Below are 23,559 nucleotides of genomic sequence, written 5' to 3'. Positions count from 1 at the left end.
TTTATAAGTATCTATAATAAAAATTAAGTATAATAAATATAATAAGTATATAAGTATAATAATAAAATTTTTATAAGTATCTATAATAATAAAAATACATATATGTTATATTAATCTGTTAATATAAAAAAATTATTAATTAATTTAACGCAAATAAATTTCTTTATATTAACAGATTAATACAACATATATGTATTTTTATTATTATAGATACTTATAAAAATTTTATTATTATACTTATATACTTATTATATTTATTATACTTAATTTTTATTATAGATACTTATAAAGTTTTATAATCACAATGTTGCCGCATATTTAATGATCCCTAATATATATCCCATCATATTTGTTTTAAAGAATTATTTTAAGATTTCAACAGAAACATTTCAATATTTTATTAGCAAATATTTGAAAATTGTTAACACTTTGTAAATTTTATCATATAAATATTCACATTTGCAATGTTGAAACATATATTACAATTTCGTTATTTAAGTTTGTATCATAATAAATTTGTGTATGATGCTTTTTATATTATTCTAGAATTGTACTTACATTTATGAATTTCAGTTACAATTTTTTGACAATTTTTGAGGTTTTCACAATCAAATATAAAAAATAAATTTCTTTATAGTATTTTTTTTGTAAATAATGCATATAAACAATAAATATTATTTTAAAAATAATTTTTAAATATGTACTATTTTTTCTTTTATTTTACTACTTTACAAATGATGTTTTTTGTGTATATCTCCAAATTATATTTTATTTTCATTAATATTACAGTCTAAATACGAGTACAAAGCAATTTGTATTACAAATGCATCTGTTGCAGCGATATTTAACATTATAAACGTTAAATATCTAGCGCTATAATTTGCAATATATGTAATTTATAGCGCCTTTCTAATTTACTTTTCAATTTTTATTACGCAATTTCCAGTGTTATCAATATTTTACAAGATAAGAGTATTTTTTCGATAAAAACTCAAAGCATTTCTATATTAAAGGAGCGAGAGAGAAAACACTAAAGCGTGCGAGAGAGACAACTACTGTTTGACGATGAGATCATCATTGCCCCTCTTGCCGCTCGCCCCGCTCAGCATTTGCCCCTCTTGCCGCTCGCCCCGCACAGCATTAGCCCCTCTTGCCCCTCGTCCCTCTTTGCGCATGAGGTAACCTTTTCTCTATAGATCTTGGTTTAGGTCCACTCGAAGTTTCCTTATAATGCTCTCTCGCGAAACGATAGTTCCAGTCGGTTCCATTCGGGTGTACTATCAAGAACCCGCGTATTTTGAAAGGACATCGAGCTTTGTGCGTTAATACGCATATCACGGCAATTTTCTGTTTAAAAGCCCCAAAAACTGCTCAAACCTAAAACCAAACGAAAATGCAAGGAAGTGAAAATATAAGTAGACATGACTTCGAGGAAGAGATTGACGACGTAAGTAGTTTCATATGTATTATTTTGATTGTTAACCAAACTTTACATAACCTAAAATGATATTAAATTAAAATAAATATCCCTGTTTTTTATTAATCTTGTAAAATATATACAATAACCCTTTATGTACGTTTATATTTCAGTTTATATGTAATGAGTGTAATGAAAAAGTAGAACTAGACGCAATTAGTTCTCACAATTGCTTCATAGGCAAACAAAATGTATATTTTTCAGGACGATATGTAATGAAAACAGGTATTTTTATCAATTTTTTTTTGTATAATTCTTAGTGTGTCCATTTTAATTAATTAATATACAGGGTGATTCAAAATAACCTGATGTCCTTGCAATGCCATATTCTTGAACGAATTCCGAGACGATTTTTCTTTTTACAAAATTTTGTCCGAAGCTTAGTTTTCGAGTTATAATTGAAAATAGTTTTCTACTTACGAGTCCAATACAACGGACAGACAGGGACGGTGTAATGTGTCATGAGACGATAGTAAACACTTTACAGTCTCATTATACGTTGCGCGTCCCTGCCTGCCCGTTGTACCAAATTCGTAAGTTGCTATCTATTTTCAATTATAACTTGAAAACTAAGCTTTGGACAAAATTTTGTAAAAGGAAAAATCGTCTCAGAATTCGCTCAAGAATATGGCATTGCAAGGACATCAGGTTATTTTGAACCACCCTGTATATTACGTAAATTGGATTATTTTTTGTTTTATTTTATATATATAGCAATGCTCAGTGACAATGACAATTCTCAGACTTCAATGGAGAGTGACAACAAACAGGATACTAACACTCCAACTTTAACAGAGGATGAAGACCTACTGGATGATGTTTTGTCTTGGAAGTCTGTACTCTGGAACAGCAAAGCAATTAAATGCCTATTAAGTATCTACCCAAAATATAAAAGATTGCTTGATAAGCGCAAATTTGTTTCCAAAAAACAAATGTACACACGTATTCACAAAAAAATGTCTACATACGGATACACATTCACAAGCATGCAAATTGAAAATAAAATGAAAGCATTGGAAAAGGCATATAAAAAAAGACTACTAAATAAAGGGCCAAAGAAAAGTGGAAGAGGACGAATGTGCCTTGAATTTGAAAAGTATGTTTATATACACATATATAAATATTATCGTAATCTACTTTTTATTAATTCTATATGTAATATATATTATAATATTACATATTATTTCTAATAATTATATTACAGTGAACTGCAAGATATTTTTGGAAAAGTTTATTCCATAATTCCTCCCGTATTAATGGAAACGAATTGTCTTGTTATAAACAATAGCACTGCAAGTACAAGTTCAGAAGCGACAGATCCGCCGACAGATTCACAGACAGATCAAGAAACATCTATGAAAAGCATCAATGTTGTTGCACAAACTGAAGATAATGCTGCACCATTTCAGCAACAAGATATCTGTGCAATAGATAATGGCAAAGAAGAATGTCAAAAGATAATCGGCAAAGAAAATATGTAAGAATGCGATCATTTAACATAAAATAAAAATACTTTATTATTAATAAAATAATCTATTAAGTAATCTGATTTAATATTTCAGATTTCGTGAAAATGATAAACAGGAGACATCAGTCGAAAAGAATAACAAAAAATTACCAAAAAGAGAGTCTGCTAAAAATATCCGCGAAAAACAAGATAAAGAAAAAGCTTCTCGTCAACATGAGTATTTGAAACTCAAACGCATCAAACTGAAATTGAAAGCCAAAAAATATAAAGCAAAGTACAATATCGACATCGACAATGACGTTGATGATATTGATGAGATGTTATAATACTTTGAAAATATTTTATAAAATTCGTGAATTTTATTTTGTTTTTTTTTATTAATAGTATAGATATATTTTTTGTTTTAAGATTGTTGAAGGCAAAATATGCGCAATCTATAATTTAATTATTTATTATTTTATTGTCTCAATCTTGTTCCTAGTTGAGAAGAACTTAAACTACGCCGAGTTATGTTTTCCATTATCAAATTTTTTATTTAAATATAATAAAAAATATTATGAAGAAGAATATAGTACAATATTGTGATAAAAAAGACTGTAATAAAACATGTGTAATAAAAGACTTGTAAAATTAATACATATTATTTATTTGCAAAAGTTAATATTTCCATAAAATATCACGCAATTTATTCCTTAATGCCAATCCACTAGGTAAATCATTATTATTCTGGTAGTCTTCTTTATTTGCTTCAATATTACTGACATTCACTTCAATATTATTGACAGTCTCATCAGCCGGCAATGGATCGAGCAAATCAAGGTCGTCTATACCACACATATTGTGCAATACACAACATGCATATATAACTTTTATCCTCCTTTCGATAGTTTTTAGTTTAACGTGGTAGAGGAATCGAAATCTTTAATATAAATTTATATAATATGAAATTAAATTATTTACATAATTATACATTTCAGAATTGTACAATAGGCCAAATTAATGAGTTGCAAATTTTGTAGATTTTTTTATCTATGATCAACATTTTTCGCATATCTTGGCTCTTGAATATAAAGTTGGAACTCATTAAATTGACTCGTATAAACATATATATTATGTAAGTATAAAAAATTTATGTTACCGTTGCTTCAAAATGCCGATAGTATGTTCAACTCGCACACGACATGACGATAATTTGGCATTATATAAAGTTTCTGCAGCAGTCAGATGACTATTGTCTTTATAAAGAGTCATTAACGTTGGAAGGCATGGGTAAGCACTATCTCCTAAAAGCCATCCATCTGTAACATTTTCATCCATAAATATTAAAAAAATATAGAATATATGATAATAATATTCAACATTTTTTAAATAGATTTATTTGAAGTTTTAGTTCATTTTGCCATGAAAAAATAATATCATGAAATTATGGAGTACTCACGTAATTCTGGATTAAGTAATTTTTCAATCAGTGGTGAGTTTCTAAACACTCTTGCATCGTGTACAGATCCTGGAAACCCAATAAAAACGTCTATAATTTTTCGTACATGGTTACAAACTATTTGCATTTGTATAGAAAAGAAATCTTTTCTATTATATTAGGTGCGCAACTAAGTTCCCGCTGTTTGTCAATAGATGGCTCCAGCAGTAAGTGCTGGATTCGATTTTGACATATCCAAAACGTCACGAGCCAAGCTTAGACATATGGTAAACAAACCGCTTTGACACGTTAGTGATTTTGTTTTGGCGTCATATACTTTTGGTTGTGTGAAAATGTCTGATTTTGTATCAAATAATCGTCATTTGCGGGAAGTGTTAATTTTCTTATTTCATTCGAAAAAAACGGCGGCTGAAGCGCATCGAGAGCTCCAAAAAGATTACGGAGATGCTGCTCTAAGTAAAACAACGCGCCGTGATTGGTTCCGTCGCTTCAAAGACAGTGATTTCGATGTTGACGACCGTCCGCGTGAAGGAAGGCCAAAAACCTTCGAAGACGCTGAATTGGAGACATTGCTCGATGAGGATCCATGCCAAACGCAAGAACAGCTTGCTTCAGCATTAGGAGTTACCCGCCAAGCCATTTCCAAGCGATTGCATGCGTTGGGAATGATTCAAAAGCAAGGAACTTGGGTTCCTTATGATTTGAAGCCAAGGGACGTTGAGCGTCGTTTTTTCGCCTGTAAACAACTGCTCCAGCGGCAAAAAAGGAAGGGTTTTCTTCATCGCATCGTGACGGGTGATGAAAAATAGATTCATTACAACAACCCAAAGAAAAGAAAGTCATGGGGACTGCCCGGTCATGCTTCTACGTCGTCGGCTCGGCCGAATATTCACGCTGCGAAGGTTATGCTGTGTATTTGGTGGGACCAGGTCGGTGTTATTTATTATGAGCTGTTGAAACTGAACGAAACCATCACTGGGGAACGGTATCGAATTCAATTGATGCGACTGAGCCGAGCACTGCGCGAAAAACGGCCACAATACGAGCAGAGGCACGAAAAAGTGCTACTGCATGACAACGCTCGGCCTCATGTTGCCAAACCCGTTAAAACCTATGTGGAAACGCTCAAATGAAAAGTTCTACCCAACCCGCCATATTCCCCAGATATTGCGCCGTCCGATTATTACTTGTTCCGTTCGATGGCATATGGTCTGGCTGATCAGCAGTTCCGCTCATATGAAGACATCAAAAAAAGGCTTGATTCGTGGATAGCCTCAAAAGACAAACACTTTTACCGTAACGGTATTCGAGCTCTGCCAGAAAGATGGGAAAAAGTTGTAGCTAGCAATGGGCAATACTTTGAATAATTCATTTGTAACCATTTTTTCACAATAAAGTTGCATTTTCATAAAAAAAACAGCGAGAACTTAGTTGCGCACCTAATAGTAACTTTCTGCACTTTTTTTTGGCCTATCTATGAGAATATGAGTTCCATCGATGCACCCAATAACATTTGGAAAACCTTTAATTTGTTGAAAATATATTTTAGTTGTTTTTCTTTCTCTTCATTAGGCCAGTGAATATGCTGTGGTGCAATATCGACCAAATAATTAGACACTCTTGTAATAATGTCAAATAGTGCACTCAATGACAGATTGAAGCGATCCGCACAGTCTCTATAGGATGACACTTCATGGCCAACAAACCACAAGAACGTATATATATGCTTCTCAGGAGATATAGCATCTCGGCCAAAAGCTAAAAAAAAGAAGTGTTAAATTTATTACATTTATTATTTTTAATATTATTACTTTTAGAATTACATATGTATATTCTCATCTATTAATATTTTTGAAAAAGAAAAAAAAAGAATATATTATTACATAAGATGAACAAAATTGACATAATTATATTTACCATTAACAATAGACATGTAATGCACTGATTGCGAAAACTGTAAAATAAGTTGATTAACAACATCTCTTCTTAATCTAAAGTGTGTTGCAAATTCTTTTTCGCTGTATTCAGAAATGACAGCTTCATAATTTTCTATGCAATGTCTATTTTTATCGCTTTCGTCTTCAGAAGATGAAAAAGAATCAAAAAGTATTTCCTTGCCGATAGATATCTCTGAATCGGATGATGATGATGAGGACGAAAAAGTCATGATTACTTTATAAACCAAATATATATGTCGAGAAACGAAGTAAAACGAAATCAAGAACACCTTTAAAAATATGCACATGTTATATTCAGATTAGGTTATAAACTGTGTTTTTTTTATGGTGATTCGAGTTCATTTCAGAGTCGTTCAGAGCACATAAGTAGTTAACTTCTTGTTCTACGATCCACTTCCGGAGTTTTTCTATCTTAACCCAAAGATACCCAGGTCTGCTTGGGTCTGTTCCGAGATAGACCCAGAACAGACAAAACGAACAATACTTTTACTATAAGGATTTGAATAAGTGTTTTCTTGTTGGATCTACAAAACTTCTTGTTATATTTACATAAATCGCAGCGCTCTGCAACAGTTTCGTCATCACTCACTAAACGGTTGATCAACTGTTCGCCGCATTTATTTGTTACACTGCTACTGCGCCCTCGCTACTCGCGGCGTGTATCGCGCGCATTAGATCTTTTGCGAAGCAATGGCGCTAAGCAGTCGGAACAGTCTCAACTGAGCTCGCTAAAGTTTTACGTCGCGTCGTGGAATCCATTACGGAATATTAGTTAGACCGATGGCAGAGAACGAGAAGTAAGCACTTATGTCTGTCGTAGACGTCTGTCGTGGACGTATGGTAAGGCAGAGAAAAACGTAAGTCGTGAAAGGTTATTGTATGGATACGTGTGGAAATGACTACGACATACATAAGTTCTTACGTCTCGGTCTCTGCCATCAGCCTTACATCCGAAAAGTTTTATGATCACGTGGTGTTTTTTTTTTTTTTTAATGAAATATATGTATACCAGTGATGTAATGTTTCCTACCGGGCTCGAGAGCCGGGAGCCCGGTAGGAAACATCACATCACTGAGTATACTTTAAACCAAAATTTATTGTTAGTATTTTACAAAAACCACACCTATTCGAACTTGTTTTTTAACTACAAAGTTGTGTTAACCTAACAAAACGATATAGTAAAGTTAACAAGAAATTCTGGTAGAGTTTTGTAAATCTAACAACACAATGTGGTAAGGTTTACAAGAAATTCTGATGGATTTAAACAGAATCAAGAGACACGGTAGTGTCTCGCGCCAAGTTCACGCGCAGCGCGCAACGCGAGCACAAGACCAACCGTGTCTCTTTACGCGAGCCCGAAAGTTGAGACGAGCCGAGATTATCGGATCTCAATAACGACTGGGCCGATTGAGTTGATAATAGGCTCAATCAATAGCGCATATCCAAATTACATAAAAAAAGTATAACAATTTAAAATTAGTTGTAGGCTCCAAAATTAACAATAATTAAGGATAAGAAGCGAAAAGAGCCGTTGCAAGGTGTTCGTGCATAAAATCAAATTATATTATATAATAGATATAAAATACATTCAAAATCAAACGTTTCTGCCTATGTTAGGCCTTCTTCAGTGACATTACCAAAAATTACAAAATAAATACAATGTCTTGATAGTCGGAACATTAAAAATTAAATAAATAAACGCTACAAGCTACGCATTGATTTCTTCCTATTAATTAGAATCCAATGTGAGAATATAATTCGAACTGTAAAAATGATTGCCCGTGTAAATTGACATATGGTATTCTCTTATAAATTGTACAATGGTAACATAAAAACTGATACATACTTCTAATGGAAGAGCCAGAGATAGATTTTGTCCCATGATTCGCCTTCAACACTCATAATAAATATTACGTTAAAACTTAAAAACCGAAGTGTCAAAATCATAGGAATAAATGTGTCAACTTGGTCAAATGGTTGAAAAGGTAATGAGACCGGCAAATTATCCGCACAGAGTTGTGTGGAAACCCGAGGTGATAAAGTAAGGAGGGAGTTCAGATATTATCAAGAACAGAGAATGAAGGAGAAGGGGGGGGGGGGAGAGGAAGAGAAAAAAAGAGAGGAAAGGAGGGGCAATAACCAAAGAGAGTAGGAGAGAGAGGAACAGAAATCAAATTGATGGGAATAAATTTAGTACTTGTAAATATGAACTAGGTAAAGATTCAGTGTCGCTCTGTCTGTTTAACCCCTCCTTCTGTCTTTTAATGTAGAGCATTTCTGAAGTGAGCCTTTTTGAATATGACGGTTCTTCATCTAATATGCGGACATTCTTCCAATCAAAATCATGGGTGGATTCTAATCTATGACGGGAAATGACAGAGGGAGAGCCACTTTTTTTGTTAATATCCGTTCTATGTTCCTTAATTCTTGTGATCAACTTTCTTTTTGTCTGACCTACGTAAGAAGCCTCACAATCCAAACAAGAGATCTTATAGACCACATCACAATGGGACAACAAATCTAAATTATCTTTCCCCGTTTTAAAGAATTTTTTTAGGTTTTTAGGAATTGAAAAAGCCAGCTTAAATTCCTTGTTTCTAACAATCGAGGTAAAATCATTAGCTACAGAATCTACAAAAGGTAAAGAAAGTTTTCACGCTTTGTCGTCATTGTTATTGTTGTGCTCAAGAGTATAATTAATTCTATGGTGGTTATGGATTAGGGATTTCAGTCGATTATTCATATTTTTAAAGATCACTGGTAACGGGTAACAATTCAACATAAGTATGTTGATAGCAGTGGATAGATTCTTCTGGTGGAATTTAGGATGTGAGAGTAAAAAAATCCTGTCAACTAAGTTAAAAATTACACCTTTTTTATGTGAGAAAGGATGATGGGAGTAATAATTTAAATATCTACCTAAAGAAGTGGGTTTCTGAAACCAATCACAGATTATGTTGCTTTCATCTAGAATTAATGTAACATCCAAAAAATTAATTTGATTATTGGAGCCTACTTCTAACGTGAATTTTATTCTATCATGAATTGAAGACAGGATTCTCTACACTTGGCTCACTAATACGGAAAAATTTGTTAAGGATAACCCGGATTTAATCATAACTCGAGCTGACAAAGGGAATTCCACTGTTGTCTTGAACTTACACACATACATTGAACACATGGAACTTCTATTAACTGACTCTACCACATATTGTGTTATTAAAAAAGATCCAACGAAAACACTAACTAACAATCTAAGAGAACTAATACTGAGATGGAAGAGCAAGAGACATATTAACGAATACACCTACAGAAGACTTCTGACTACTGATGGTCTTTTACCTAGAGCATATGGATTACCGAAGATCCACAAACCAAATCATCCTTTAAGAATCATAATTTCCTCCATTAATAGCCCTCTTCATACCTTATCCTCCTTTCTTCATAATATCCTTTACAATAGTCTTCCCAAATCCGACAGCCACATCTCTAACAGTTTTCAACTTGTAAACAAAATGAAAGGGTTAAAACTTTAGGGTGATTATCAATTAATTTCCCTCGATGTGACATCAATGTTCACAAACATTCCGTGTGATCTGGCAATTGAGAGTATTGTGAATAGATGGGATTTGATTTCGAGACATTCTCCGATTCCTTTAAATGAATTTTTAGCTGGCATACGGTTAGTTTTAAATTCTACTTTTTTTAGGTTTAATAATAAATTTTATAAACAAACTTTTGGAGCACCAATAGGTTCACCATTGTCCCCAATAATAGCCGATTTATGCAAGATATTGAGAAGCAGGCAATGGATAAATTAACCTTTAAATTTCCATTTTTTTATAGATATGTAGATGACATTGTTTTGGCTGCCCCCCCCCCCCCCCCCAACACACTCTCAATAATATCCTTGAAACATTTAATTCAATTCATGATAGAATAAAATTCACGTTAGAAATAGGCTCCAATAATCAAATTAATTTTTTGGATGTTACATTAATTCTAGATGAAAGCAACATAATCTGTGATTGGTTTCAGAAACCCACTTCTTCAGGTAGATATTTAAATTATTACTCCCATCATCCTTTCTCACATAAAAAAGGTGTAATTTTTAACTTAGTTGACAGGATCTTTTTACTCTCACATCCTAAATTCCACCAGAAGAATATCCACTGCTATCAACATACTTATGTTGAATTGTTACCCGTTACCAGTGATCTTTAAAAATATGAATAATCGACTGAAATCCCTAATCCATAACCACCATAGAATTAATTATACTCTTGAGCACAACAATAACAATGACGACAAAGCGTGAAAACTTTCTTTACGATACCTTTTGTAGATTCTGTAGCTAATGATTTTACCTCGATTGTTAGAAACAAGGAATTTAAGCTGGCTTTTTCAATTCCTAAAAACCTAAAAAAATTCTTTAAAACGGGGAAAGATAATTTAGATTTGTTGTCCCATTGTGATGTGGTCTATAAGATCTCTTGTTTGGATTGTGAGGCTTCTTACGTAGGTCAGACAAAAAGAAAGTTGATCACAAGAATTAAGGAACATAGAACGGATATTAACAAAAAAAGTGGCTCTCCCTCTGTCATTTCCCGTCATAGATTAGAATCCACCCATGATTTTGATTGGAAGAATGTCCGCATATTAGATGAAGAACCGTCATATTCAAAAAGGCTCACTTCAGAAATGCTCTACATTAATAGCGTTTTCGATTATACAGGGTTTGAACGACCCAAGGTTGGTTAATCGTAATTCCCTAGAAACACATGTTCGAGCTAAAATAGGTTCTGATCTAAATTGGGTTCTAGTTACATACATTATATAGCGTAATTCTAAAAAATGTCGCATCAAAAGCAACTTGTGGCTCTTACGGAATTTTTATTTTCATCTGATAGTGATGATGATGTTGAATTAGAAATAAAAGCAAGAACAATATATAAAATAAAACAAAAGCGACGTATACATCGTGTACAAAACTTTACAAAAATAGTTGATAAATATGATGATAATGAAGTTAGTAGATACATAACCTATACAACATATTTTTAAAATAAAAAAAGTATAATATAACAATTAATAATTATGATATATTTTTTTACAGTTTAAAAATCATTTTCGTGTTTCACGTAAAACTTGTAATTTACTCATTAATATGTTTAAAAGAAGTGAATATTATCCATCAGGAAGAAGAGGTATAAAGACAAAAGCAGCTAAAAAACATATTTTATGTTTCTTATGGTATGCAAATATATATTAATGTTTGTAGTATTAAGAATTATAATAAAATATGTAAATGAAATGATGCAATTTATAAAATTATATTATATCAAAAAGATATTATTCATAAAATTATATATGAAATATTCATATATCATATATATGAAATATATGAAATATTATATGAAAATAGTATCAAAATATTTGTTGTTAATCTTAATTTTAGTCTTAATTTGTTTTTAATCTTAATTTTAGGTTTGCAAGCAATAAATGTGTTATACGCGATGTTGCAAATTTATTCAATGCTAGTTTTTCTACTACTATGCTTATGATTAATAGGGTCATAGAATTTTTATATAATTTAGCTCCATCATTAATTCAGTTTCCTCAGACTGCTGAAGAAAGAGAGAGACATGCGGAAAAATTTAAGGAGGTAAATTATATATTATTTAAAATTATTTTATTTACATATCAATTTACATATATATATATATATATGTAAATTGATATGTAAATTAATATATATATATATATATATATATCAATTTACATTATATATGTATATATAAAGAAACTATCTCTTAAATATTTCTACATCTAAAATATTTCAATATCTATAAAAGTTAACGAAATTACGTATAAAACAATAAATATAATTTTTCTTGATAATTTTTTTCTATTTTCTATTATTTTTGTAGATCTGTGGTATTTCTGGCATTATTGGATGCATTGATGGCTCATACATTCCTATTCGAACTCCTTGTCACAAAATTAGATCTACATATGTTAATCGACATGATGAGACAGCTATCACATTGCAAGGAATTTGTGATGCTGAAAACAGATTCATTGATGTTTTTACAGGGATTTCCAGTAAAGTACATGACGCTCGAATCTATAAGATGTCTTTTATTCGAAAAAATGTATGTGAAATGGGAGATCAGTATCATTTAATCGGGGATGCTGCATATCCTTTGTCTGTAAATTTGATAACCCCATATAAAGATTGTGGCACTTTAACTGCAACACAGAAAAAATTCAATAATGCATTTTGTAAAGCTAGAGTAAAAATAGAAAATACATTCGGTCTTTTAAAAACCAGATTTAGACAGCTAATTCGATTAGAGATGTGGTCTGTTTTAAAAATGTCTAAATTTATTATTGCTTGTTGCGTAATGCACAATTTATGTGTTTATAACAATGACATGTTACTACAAGAATATATTGCAATTTATGAAGAAACAGGTGAATATATTAATAATTCGTATAGACAGAGAGAGGCTGGTAAACGAAAAAGGGATATGTTAGCTGATAAATTTATGGAATCATTTCATTCATAGATAACATATTTATATATGATAAAATTATTTTCTTTTTTTTTATGATACTGATTTCCTATTTCACATACATTTTTACTTTTACTTATTATAAGATAAGACTTATTATAAAACTTATATTAATAAGACTTATGTTAATATGATTTTAAACTTACATTAATAGTTTTAATATATATAAAACGTATAGTTTTAATATGTTATATATATATATATAATATGTATTTCAATATAATTATAAAAATAAAGAACATTATTTTAGACTAAAAATTCTTTTGTTTAAATAATTGTTTTATACAAATATAAAAAAAACTTATGCTATTATCAAAATAAAAAGCACAGAAATACAATATAATAATTTTATTAAGAAACATTTTTTATACATATAATATGTTACATACATTATATAATATTTTAAGTATAATAAATGTTATATTGCTATTTTCCAATAAAGTAATACTACCAGCACAACAAAGACATACTGATATCGATTATAACCAAAATAAAAAATATACCTGTGTGATATATGTGAAAGTAACATTTTTAAGAATTTTAAATCAGTACTTTTGTACATATAAAAATAAAAATAAAAATTATAATTAATTAAAAGTAACAATTATTGTCTTTATCTTTTTTTTTTTTTAAATAAACTTTAAAAAATATTAATGTTATCACTAAACAGCAAAATCACAGCATGTAGTAAACATTCTCGTACGTACACAAAAAAAAATTAAAATTATATTTTTTAACAAAAAATAATCAGTCTTTATCATTTTTTCTTTAAATATAAATATAACTTTAGAAATAAACATATCACAACATATAATAAAAACATCACAGCATATAAGAAACATATATTGCATTTAGTTTTCTGTAGAACTAGAATTTTGTGATTTTCCAAATAAAGATAGCAGTAAATTACATTTTTCTTTATGACGCCGATCTCTGTTTTTTTCTGCGGTGGCAGATATTTCTCTTAGAACTTGTTCGAATGTATTTGATTTTAATTTTTTTTCAGGTTTATATGAAGATATTTCAGATGTATCAGATGTTTCAGTATCACTTATTGTCAGTGAATTAGATGTGTCAATATTTCTTTTAGTTGCATCTATCTTTTTGTTTATTTCTACATGATTTACTCCAATTAAAATTTCTGGTTCAAAACTATCATCAATATTTTTAATTTCCTCGAATTCATCGTTGTAGGGTACTTCGGTTGGAGCATTTCCAGAAATTTTATTATTGTACAATGCAATATTTTTTTCTCTTCTAACATTCTTATATCTATTAGCGCATTGTGTTGCAGTAACTCTAATGTCAAATTTTTCGAACAAATCCTCGCTTATTTGTTTAAACATAGTAATTCTATTCTTGAACATTCGATATGGACCGATTTGGGGAAAATATATACTATACTGTTGGAGTAAATATTTTGTTTCGTTTTCAGTCCATCTATGTATATTAATGTTATTAGACTCTTCATTCTGTTGTGGGTCCAAAGAACCACAACCAATTATTAATAATAAAATATATATATATTAATAAAATATAAGAAAATATCTATTGCATATCAGATTAAGATATCTAATATTCAGTTTCCGGCTCATGCGAGACACCGGATAAATCGCGCAGCGAAAATTAAAACCTAATTCACTTTTTACGCGACAATGCTGACGAACGATCGAATTTCGTCAGCAAGTTAGATCGTTAAAACTGCAATCAAGTGCAGTTTCACGTATATAAAATCGCCGTCGCGAGATCACGACGGCGGGTCTAAAACTATCAGTCACAAGAAACGGACGTATGTCCGTTGGGACCACAAATCTAGAAAAACGCGAATTATAACAATTCGTTAAAAGTGAATAAGAGTAACTTGGGGCTCCGTGATACTGCACTAAGGCAAGGATTCCTGACGGAACCTAGATTACATAGAAGTAAGGGAACTTGTAATAAATCAAGAAATCAATAAATATATGGGAGATTGTTTTTTTATTAAGAAGAACAAAAAAGGATTATTCCCGGATTCCCGGCCTAACTCCTCGGCAGATCCCGAACCCGTGCCCTATCACCCAGGGCACAACAAAATTCTGGTGGCAGCGGTGGGATCTGCCTCTCCTTCGGGACCAGGAACCCGGAAAGTCCAGAGCCTGAAACAAAAAGAAAAAATTTTAAGTGAGTGAAAATTAGTCGGCGGACAAGTTTCAATACGGAGATTATTGAAACGAGAAGACCCCGACCAACGCAGCAGTAAGCAGCCGAAAATTAAGTGCAAAATAGTCGGCGGACAAGTTTCAATACGGAGATTATTGAAACGAGAAGACCCCGACCAACGCAACGGTAAGCAGAGTAGCAGCGCAGCAGCAGACTATCCAGAGACAAGCAGTGCCGAGCGGAGTCAGCGAAATAGGAGCCAGCCGCAGAAAGCAGCCGAGCGACCTACACCTACAGCCTACGATCTACAGCCGGACAGCGAACCGCAGCTAAGGACGAGGCAACATGCGAGCGATCATACTACTACTACTGTAAGTCCGAACCATTATATAAAATATAAAAACGCGTGAATGTACAAAAGCGAAAGCGACCCCGGTCCCATACGAAATAGGTCGTGGCTATTAAGCAACCAAGCGCGACACGCAATCCGCACAGCGTTAAACCCGATACGCGTTATCGAAGACGCGACTCGCGACATAAGCGATAACGTACGCCGTACATTACAATACACAAACTCGGACGGTGATACCGACGACGAATTGGATACAAACATAGAAGCTAAACGAGATTACACTTTCGAAGATATCGATTCGAGTTTAATTCCCGCTCTTAACGATACCGTGATAGAAGTAAAAACTAAAAAGACTAGACCTTACATTAGTAAAACACCAAGCCGCGTGTCAGATTACAGCGAGTTTGAGCTAACATCATACGATAGTAGCATATTTGATCCGGACGAAATCCGTGAAAGAAGAAACGAAAAAATGTCTCAAAGAAGGAAGAGTGAGGCAGACATCGAAATAGAAAACGAAATATCCGCATTAATGGAGCAAAATACAAGAGAAAACGAAGCCAGCGGACTTCGAACGGGAACACGCCCAAAAAATAAAAATCAGATTTCAGCACTAGAAGAAACAATGCACGAAATGCGCGAACAGATCGCGACATTATTTGAGTATCTTCATGCGCATCATCACGAACGAAATCCGCGACAAGAACGCGAAACCGACATTTCATACGGTCGAACTACTGAAGACATACGAAACAGACAATCCACTGACGCACAACGCTACATGACATCAAAAAACGCGATAAATTTAATACCTATTTTTGACGGTACGTCACGAACGAACTTAAAATCATTTCTAAGCGCTTGTACATGTGCAATGAAGTATGTAAAGCCCGAGTTCGCAGACGAGCTACTCGACGTTATAATGTCGACTAAATTGCAAGGCAGAGCATTAATAAATTTTGAGATCAAAGATATCAGATCGTTTGAACAGTTAAAAAACGAACTGGAAAGCTTTTACTACCCTAAGAAAAATCCTGCATCGATTCAAATTGAATTTAATCATTTGAAACAACGACCCGGAGAAAGTGCAGTAGAATATGGGGCACGAGCAGACCATTTAGCGATGCAGCTATACGAATCTCTAACAGACAGTCCAGGAAAGACACCGCAAGATAAACGCACTATATTAGATACAGTTAAACAGCTAGCGCTACAAAACTTTGTGTATGGACTGCGCGAGGATATACGAATGATAATACGCGCGCAACGATATGCAACCCTGCAAGAAGCCATCGAAGGGGCCAAAGCAGAGGAAAAATTAAAGAGACCACGTGATTCCGCGTACAACGCGAATAAAAGTTTTAATAATCCTAAGGCAATTCAATGCCATAAATGCGGCAAGCAAGGACATTACGGTCGCGATTGCCGAACGAGCCGCTACGGTAATCAATTCACTTTGCCTAAACCGAGCGGATCAAGATTTAATACGCTGGATAAACATTGTAATTATTGCAAGAAATCCGGACATAACCGTACCGAATGTTGGATATTAAACGGAAAACCGGAATATACTAAAAATAAGAAAATAAATGAAGAATCAAACACGCGAAATACCATAAATAAAACTAATAAGCATCGCGAGACTGAGGACGACGATGCAGAAAGGAAAACAATTAAAGCAACAGCTAAGACAGTACGAGAGCATAAGGTACTAACAGCTGATGAGATAAATCATGCACACACTGAGCTCGATCTGATTTCACTACCCATGAATGAAGTGATTGACGATAAAATAAATATGTTGATCGACACAGGAGCTACCATGAGTCTAATAAAATTGAATAAATTGAAAGATGAAACCATAATATACGATAAAAAGATAACAATCATTGGCGCAACAGGGCACAAAGCGGATACTATAGGCGTAATGCAAGCAACTATTCCGTTAAAAACAAGAAATGTTAAACATGAATTAAACGTGATAAAAGACGACTTTCCTATCGAATATGACGGAATCCTCGGAGCCGACTTCCTACAAAAATATCAAGCATCTTGGGACTATACTACCAAAAAACTACGCATCGATAAAAATTTATTTACGCTTTTCCCATGCAAAAAGTTTACTTTAAAAGCTAGAAGCGAAACTATTATAACAACCATAACTAAAGAAAACACAGCAGGAATAATCCAAGCAGTGGAAACTAGACCAGGAATATTTATCGGAAATTGCCTAGTCGAGCCAAAAAATAATAGTTGCCCGATTAGCATAATAAATACTACCGAAACTAAAATAGAAATGCAAGCTCCAGTAGTAGAAATTGAAGAAGTAAAGACAGAAGAAAATGCCGAGATATTAATAGCTCAGACGTATATACCGAAGGAAATTCCCTTGTCACGCATGCAACGAATTAAAGAGGCGCTTCGTCTCGATCACTTAAATAACGAAGAGCGAAAAACTCTACTTAAAATCTGCGAAGATTTCGATAATGTATTCCATTTGGACGGAGAACCCCTGACCTGCACCGAGGCACTGCAACACGAGATCGTAACTCAAGCCGGTACGGCACCCGCGAATACGCGACCGTATAGATTACCGGAGAAGCATAAGGCCGAAGTAAATAGACAGGTACAGGAAATGTTAAGAAACGATATCGTACGTCCAAGCTCGAGCCAATGGAACGCACCACTTTTGGTGGTACCGAAGAAAACAGACGCTTCGGGAAAACCTAAAATGAGAGTCGTGGTCGATTTCCGAAAATTAAACGACCTAACAGTCGGAGACTCATTTCCACTGCCAAATATAACAGATATTTTGGACCAACTAGGGAATTCGAAATATTTTACAACGTTAGATCTGGCATCGGGCTATCATCAAATACCCATGGCAGACAGAGATAAGCAAAAAACGGCTTTTTCAACGCCCTACGGGCATTATGAATTTAATCGGATGCCGTTCGGACTAAAGAATGCCCCGGCAACGTTTCAAAGATTAATGAATACTATTCTGGCGGGCATACAAGGAATACGGTGTCTGGTCTATTTAGACGACATCGTGATATACGGCGCTAGTTTAGAAGACCACAACCGGCGACTATTAGAAGTATTACAAAAAATACGCGACAATAATCTGAAATTACAGCCGGACAAGTGTGAATTTCTTAGAAAAGAAGTGGCATATTTAGGACACATAATTACCGAACATGGAATTATGCCTGACCCTGGAAAAATCCAGGCAGTAAAGAATTTCCCTACGCCAAAACGAGTCAAGGATGTGCAATCATTCATAGGACTGGCGGGCTATTATAGACGGTTTATCGAAAATTTTTCGAAAATAGTCAAACCACTCACAAAATTAGTTAAAAAGGGAGTAAAATTCGAGTGGACACAAGAGCAGCAAAAAGCTTTTGACAATCTAAAAGAGAAACTAATTACCGCCCCCGTCTTGCAGTACCCAAATTTCAACGATGAATTTATACTAACTACCGACGCATCGGATTTCGCGATAGGAGGTATCTTGTCACAAGGAATGATAGGACAAGACCGACCAATAGCTTATGCTAGCAGAATTCTTTCTCGTGCAGAACAAAATTATAACACGACGGAAAAAGAATTACTCGCGATTGTGTGGGCGGTCAAACATTTTCGACCGTACCTATACGGGACCAAATTTAAAATTGTCACCGACCATAAACCGCTAATTTGGTTGTTTAACGTGACCGATCCAGGATCTCGTCTAATTAGATGGAGACTGAAATTGGAAGAGTACGACTATGAAATCGTACACAAAGCCGGAAAATACAATACAAATGCTGACGCACTAAGTCGCAACGTCGTTCACGCTATACATATAATCGACAAGGAGAAAGAGAGTGACGAAGAGGAAGAAGAAAGAGATAGCGAAAAAGAGATAAAAAGGTACACGGAGGAAGAAAAACAGCAAATATTATATGAGTATCATGATGCACCGATAGGCGGGCATCAAGGCGTGCAACGCACCATAAATCGAATCCGTTTAACTCACAACTGGAAAGGGTTAACAAAAGACGTAAAACAATACATCGCCAAATGCGAGCATTGCCAAAAGAATAAATTAAAACGACGAAGTAAAACGCCAATGATTATTACCGATACTCCGGATAGGCCATTCGAAAAATGCGCACTAGATATAGTAGGACCGTTAACCGTAACTCTAACCGGAAACAAATACGTACTAACATTCCAAGATCATTTCACGAAATTGAGCAAGGCAATGCCCATCGAAAATCAGGAAGCTGGTACAGTAGCGAAGGCATTCGTTACAAAAATAATTTTGGAATACGGAGTGCCTGATAAAATTCTCACCGACCAGGGAACGAATTTTATGAGCGAAGTGTTTAAGAGCACTTGCAAACTGTTAAAAATTGAGAAGATTCGTACAAGCGCGTACCACCCGGAAAGTAACGGCGCGCTCGAAAGATCGCACAGGACACTAGCAGAGTACTTGCGACACTACATAAACGGAGATCAGACCGATTGGGACGAATGGCTGCCCTACGCGATGTTTACATACAATACTACACCACATACAGCGACAGGTTATACGCCATTTGAACTGTTGTACGGACACCAGGTTACGCTCCCTACGGCCCTGACATGTCCTCCGAAATTAACGTATACGTATGATGACTACATATCCGAATTCAAAGAAAGATTGCGTACAGCACACCAGGTAGCGAAAGCGAACATGCAAGAGGAGAAAGCAAAGTCAAAAGAATGCTACGACAAAAAGGCTAATATAAGCACGTTTAGAGCAGGCGACAAGGTATTATTATACGACGAAACACTAAGACGAGGACGCTCGAAAAAACTTGACGCGTTATGGACAGGACCTCACATAGTAATTGAGAAAAAATCAAGCGTTAACTACATCATAAAAAAAGGGCGAAAAACAATGCTGGTGCATGCAAACCGCATTAAGCATTTTATCGAAAACTAAATCACACTTACCGCATTATGGAGAATCGGGATATTCCTCGTTCTCGCTCTCCTCCTCCGCGAGCCATCGCACCCGGTTGAGAACACAGGTCATCTCCGAAATCAGTAACATAACACGTCGCCACTGTAAATGTCCAATCCGGCGACGGCGACCATTAAATGGCCGAAATTGCCGCGACACAGCACGGCGCAGCCCAACAAGGAGCTGACGACAAAGGGCTCTCCTTTGTCGCTGTATGACAAGTCTCTCGGGAGAACTTTGCACGAAGGCAGGCACCAACTCTTCCAATATCTCCGCAAGAGAAAATTCTCGTCGCATCACTACCCTATCATCGGTCTCAGACCGTAAAACAACAACTAAATTCTCGAACTCCATGATAATGGTAACAAATCAGACGCCGAACGAAAACTGATGCACAGTAGCACTCGCACAAACCATAAGACCCTTTCAAAGGACAAAATGCAGAACACGCACATATAAAAAATTATCGTAACACCCTACACTATTGATATAATATAACACGTAGCATAAAACTTCCAGGTACGCTGTACTAGAGGATAAACTAATCAAGGTGAGAACTGAAACAATATCCCCAGTCAAGATAGAGTACTTCTCACAAGAACCAGGGCTATATTATGAACAAATAGGAGAACTAAATCTCATCGAAACAAAATGGAAACTAGTAATAAAATTAGATATTACGGCAATAAATATAAGATTTAAACGTATTAAGGAAAAAATACAAGATACGGATGAAATTTGTAATGAAATTAATAATAAATCCACTAAACAACCATGCCGAAACATGAAGTTAATAATCGAAAAGAACATTAATCAATTGACGGAATCGATAAAACAAATAAATACCATTTATAAAAAACCTTCCGACAAACGACGCGGATTAATAAACGGGATAGGTAGTATCGCTAAAACTCTATTTGGAACCATGGACGCAGATGACGAGAAAAATATTAATGAACAATTACACTTGATAAAAAATAACGAACAAATAACACAACACGCCGCAAAAACGCAAATAAAAATATTAAACACAACGCTTACACACATAAATAAGCTAGAAGATACACTAGAACATAATAACGAATTATTAAAAAACGCTACAAAAAATATTTACAATCGAATCTCAGATGAAATTAAACGAGAAGATATATTAGAACACTTTCTAATAATAAATGCAATTCTAACTGATTTACAGCGAGACATTCAAGATATTATGGATTTTCTGACACAAATACAAAACGGAATATTAAATCCAAAAATAACACCAATAGAAAAAATAATTTCTGAATTAAAAGAAGCGACGCCTCATTTGCCTCAAGGAACACAATTTCCCTTTGGACTCAAAATAGAAGAATGGAATACCATCAAAAAATTAATTACCACAAGCGCATACTATGACAATACAAATATTTATACTATACTACAATTCCCTTTGATAACATTTCCTAAATACAAAATAATAAAAATAATTCCTTTACCTATACATGACCATGACAATATTTTCGTTTTCACTGAAGTAAATCAACATATAATCGCGATAAGTACAGACGGACCGACATACATGACTATAACAAAAGAAAACTTAAATAAATGTATCAATGTACACAATACATATTTATGCGAACCTTATAGTCCTATTTATATTGTAAACACAAATTCTCTTTGCGAAATACAAACGTACTCACATATAACAAAAAATGCGGATAATTGCGATAAGCGTTATATTAAGAGTAATCAAACTTTATGGATAGCATTAAAAACACCAAATACATGGTTGTACTCTACACTTAAGGAACAACAAATATATATACATTGTAAAAATAATAAAGAAACTGTTGTAGTAATTAAGCGAACAGGAAAAATAACGTTAAAAGAAAACTGTAAGGTAATTGCAACAGATATGACAATAAAAACAAAAAACGTTGAGCAAATCGCGAATATACAAACTTATTTACCAAATTTTAATTTAACATTTAGCAAAGATCAGAATACACAAAATAAGAAAAGTCCATTGCAAGGACTAAAATTTAAAAAAATTATACAAGATCCGAAAGAATTAATGGACCTCAGTAATAAACTTGAGGAAATAAATAAAGATGTTAACGACAATCTAAAAAATCCATTCGCAGAACAAGCATTTGTCTATCCTATGACAACAAGTAGCATAGCTGTTGTAATTGCCATAATACTTGCCATTATATTAGGAATAAAACTATGGAAAGAACGAAGTCCATTTTAGAATAAATAAATGGAGCCTCAAGGTTACGAAAACTCGTATCTCCTCGTTTTCTTTTCTCAACGGGGGGAGGATGTTGTGGGTCCAAAGAACCACAACCAATTATTAATAATAAAATATATATATATTAATAAAATATAAGAAAATATCTATTGCATATCAGATTAAGATATCTAATATTCAGTTTCCGGCTCATGCGAGACACCGGATAAATCGCGCAGCGAAAATTAAAACCTAATTCACTTTTTACGCGACAATGCTGACGAACGATCGAATTTCGTCAGCAAGTTAGATCGTTAAAACTGCAATCAAGTGCAGTTTCACGTATATAAAATCGCCGTCGCGAGATCACGACGGCGGGTCTAAAACTATCAGTCACAAGAAACGGACGTATGTCCGTTGGGACCACAAATCTAGAAAAACGCGAATTATAACAATTCGTTAAAAGTGAATAAGAGTAACTTGGGGCTCCGTGATACTGCACTAAGGCAAGGATTCCTGACGGAACCTAGATTACATAGAAGTAAGGGAACTTGTAATAAATCAAGAAATCAATAAATATATGGGAGATTGTTTTTTTATTAAGAAGAACAAAAAAGGATTATTCCCGGATTCCCGGCCTAACTCCTCGGCAGATCCCGAACCCGTGCCCTATCACCCAGGGCACAACAATTCTCTTTCTGATCAGATACTTTCTGATCAGATACTTTCTGATCAGACATTTTATTTGTCTTTGAAGTAATCTCTGTAATTAAAAAAATTTAGTATTTAAATGTTACGTCCTGATCAGACTACACGATTCTTTTCTTTTCATTAAATACCAGACCTAGTAAACGCGGAACCAACAAAACTCTTAAGAAATATTATAACGCCAGAGCTGTTTTTCTCATGAGACACCAGGAGCTCGAATCTTCTCA

General features: G+C 33.9%; 2 protein-coding genes and 2 long non-coding RNA genes across 4 annotated transcripts; 2 read left to right on the top strand and 2 right to left on the bottom strand.

The window, feature by feature from the left end:
* The first annotated feature begins 1,174 nt into the window (after positions 1-1,174).
* On the top strand, positions 1,175-3,414 carry LOC105669028 (uncharacterized). The gene is made up of 5 exons (XM_012361768.2): positions 1,175-1,447; positions 1,591-1,702; positions 2,192-2,573; positions 2,682-2,954; positions 3,040-3,414. The coding sequence occupies exons 1-5, from the start codon at positions 1,394-1,396 to the stop codon at positions 3,269-3,271; spliced, it is 1,053 nt and encodes a 350-aa protein (XP_012217191.2). The 5' UTR covers positions 1,175-1,393; the 3' UTR covers positions 3,272-3,414.
* A 153-nt stretch (positions 3,415-3,567) lies between these two features.
* LOC137000887 (uncharacterized) lies at positions 3,568-5,816 on the bottom strand. The gene is made up of 3 exons (XR_010891059.1): positions 4,384-5,816; positions 4,084-4,243; positions 3,568-3,864 (listed from the first exon to the last, which is right to left on the bottom strand). It is a non-coding gene; the product is annotated as an uncharacterized lncRNA (long non-coding RNA).
* Positions 5,817-11,138: 5,322 nt separating this feature from the next.
* LOC137000886 (putative nuclease HARBI1) lies at positions 11,139-12,985 on the top strand. Its single transcript, XM_067358474.1, has 4 exons — positions 11,139-11,369; positions 11,458-11,594; positions 11,829-12,006; positions 12,272-12,985. The coding sequence occupies exons 1-4, from the start codon at positions 11,196-11,198 to the stop codon at positions 12,911-12,913; spliced, it is 1,131 nt and encodes a 376-aa protein (XP_067214575.1). The 5' UTR covers positions 11,139-11,195; the 3' UTR covers positions 12,914-12,985.
* Positions 12,986-13,252: 267 nt separating this feature from the next.
* On the bottom strand, positions 13,253-21,589 carry LOC137000889 (uncharacterized). Its single transcript, XR_010891061.1, has 2 exons — positions 20,397-21,589; positions 13,253-15,054 (listed from the first exon to the last, which is right to left on the bottom strand). It is a non-coding gene; the product is annotated as an uncharacterized lncRNA (long non-coding RNA).
* Between the last annotated feature and the right edge of the window lie 1,970 nt (positions 21,590-23,559).

Source organism: Linepithema humile, chromosome 6 (assembly GCF_040581485.1).
Source record: "Linepithema humile isolate Giens D197 chromosome 6, Lhum_UNIL_v1.0, whole genome shotgun sequence".
Lineage (NCBI taxonomy): Eukaryota > Metazoa > Arthropoda > Insecta > Hymenoptera > Formicidae > Linepithema > Linepithema humile.
The sequence above is the reverse complement of the archived record's forward strand: the minus strand, read 5'-3'. Positions and strand labels throughout refer to the sequence as shown.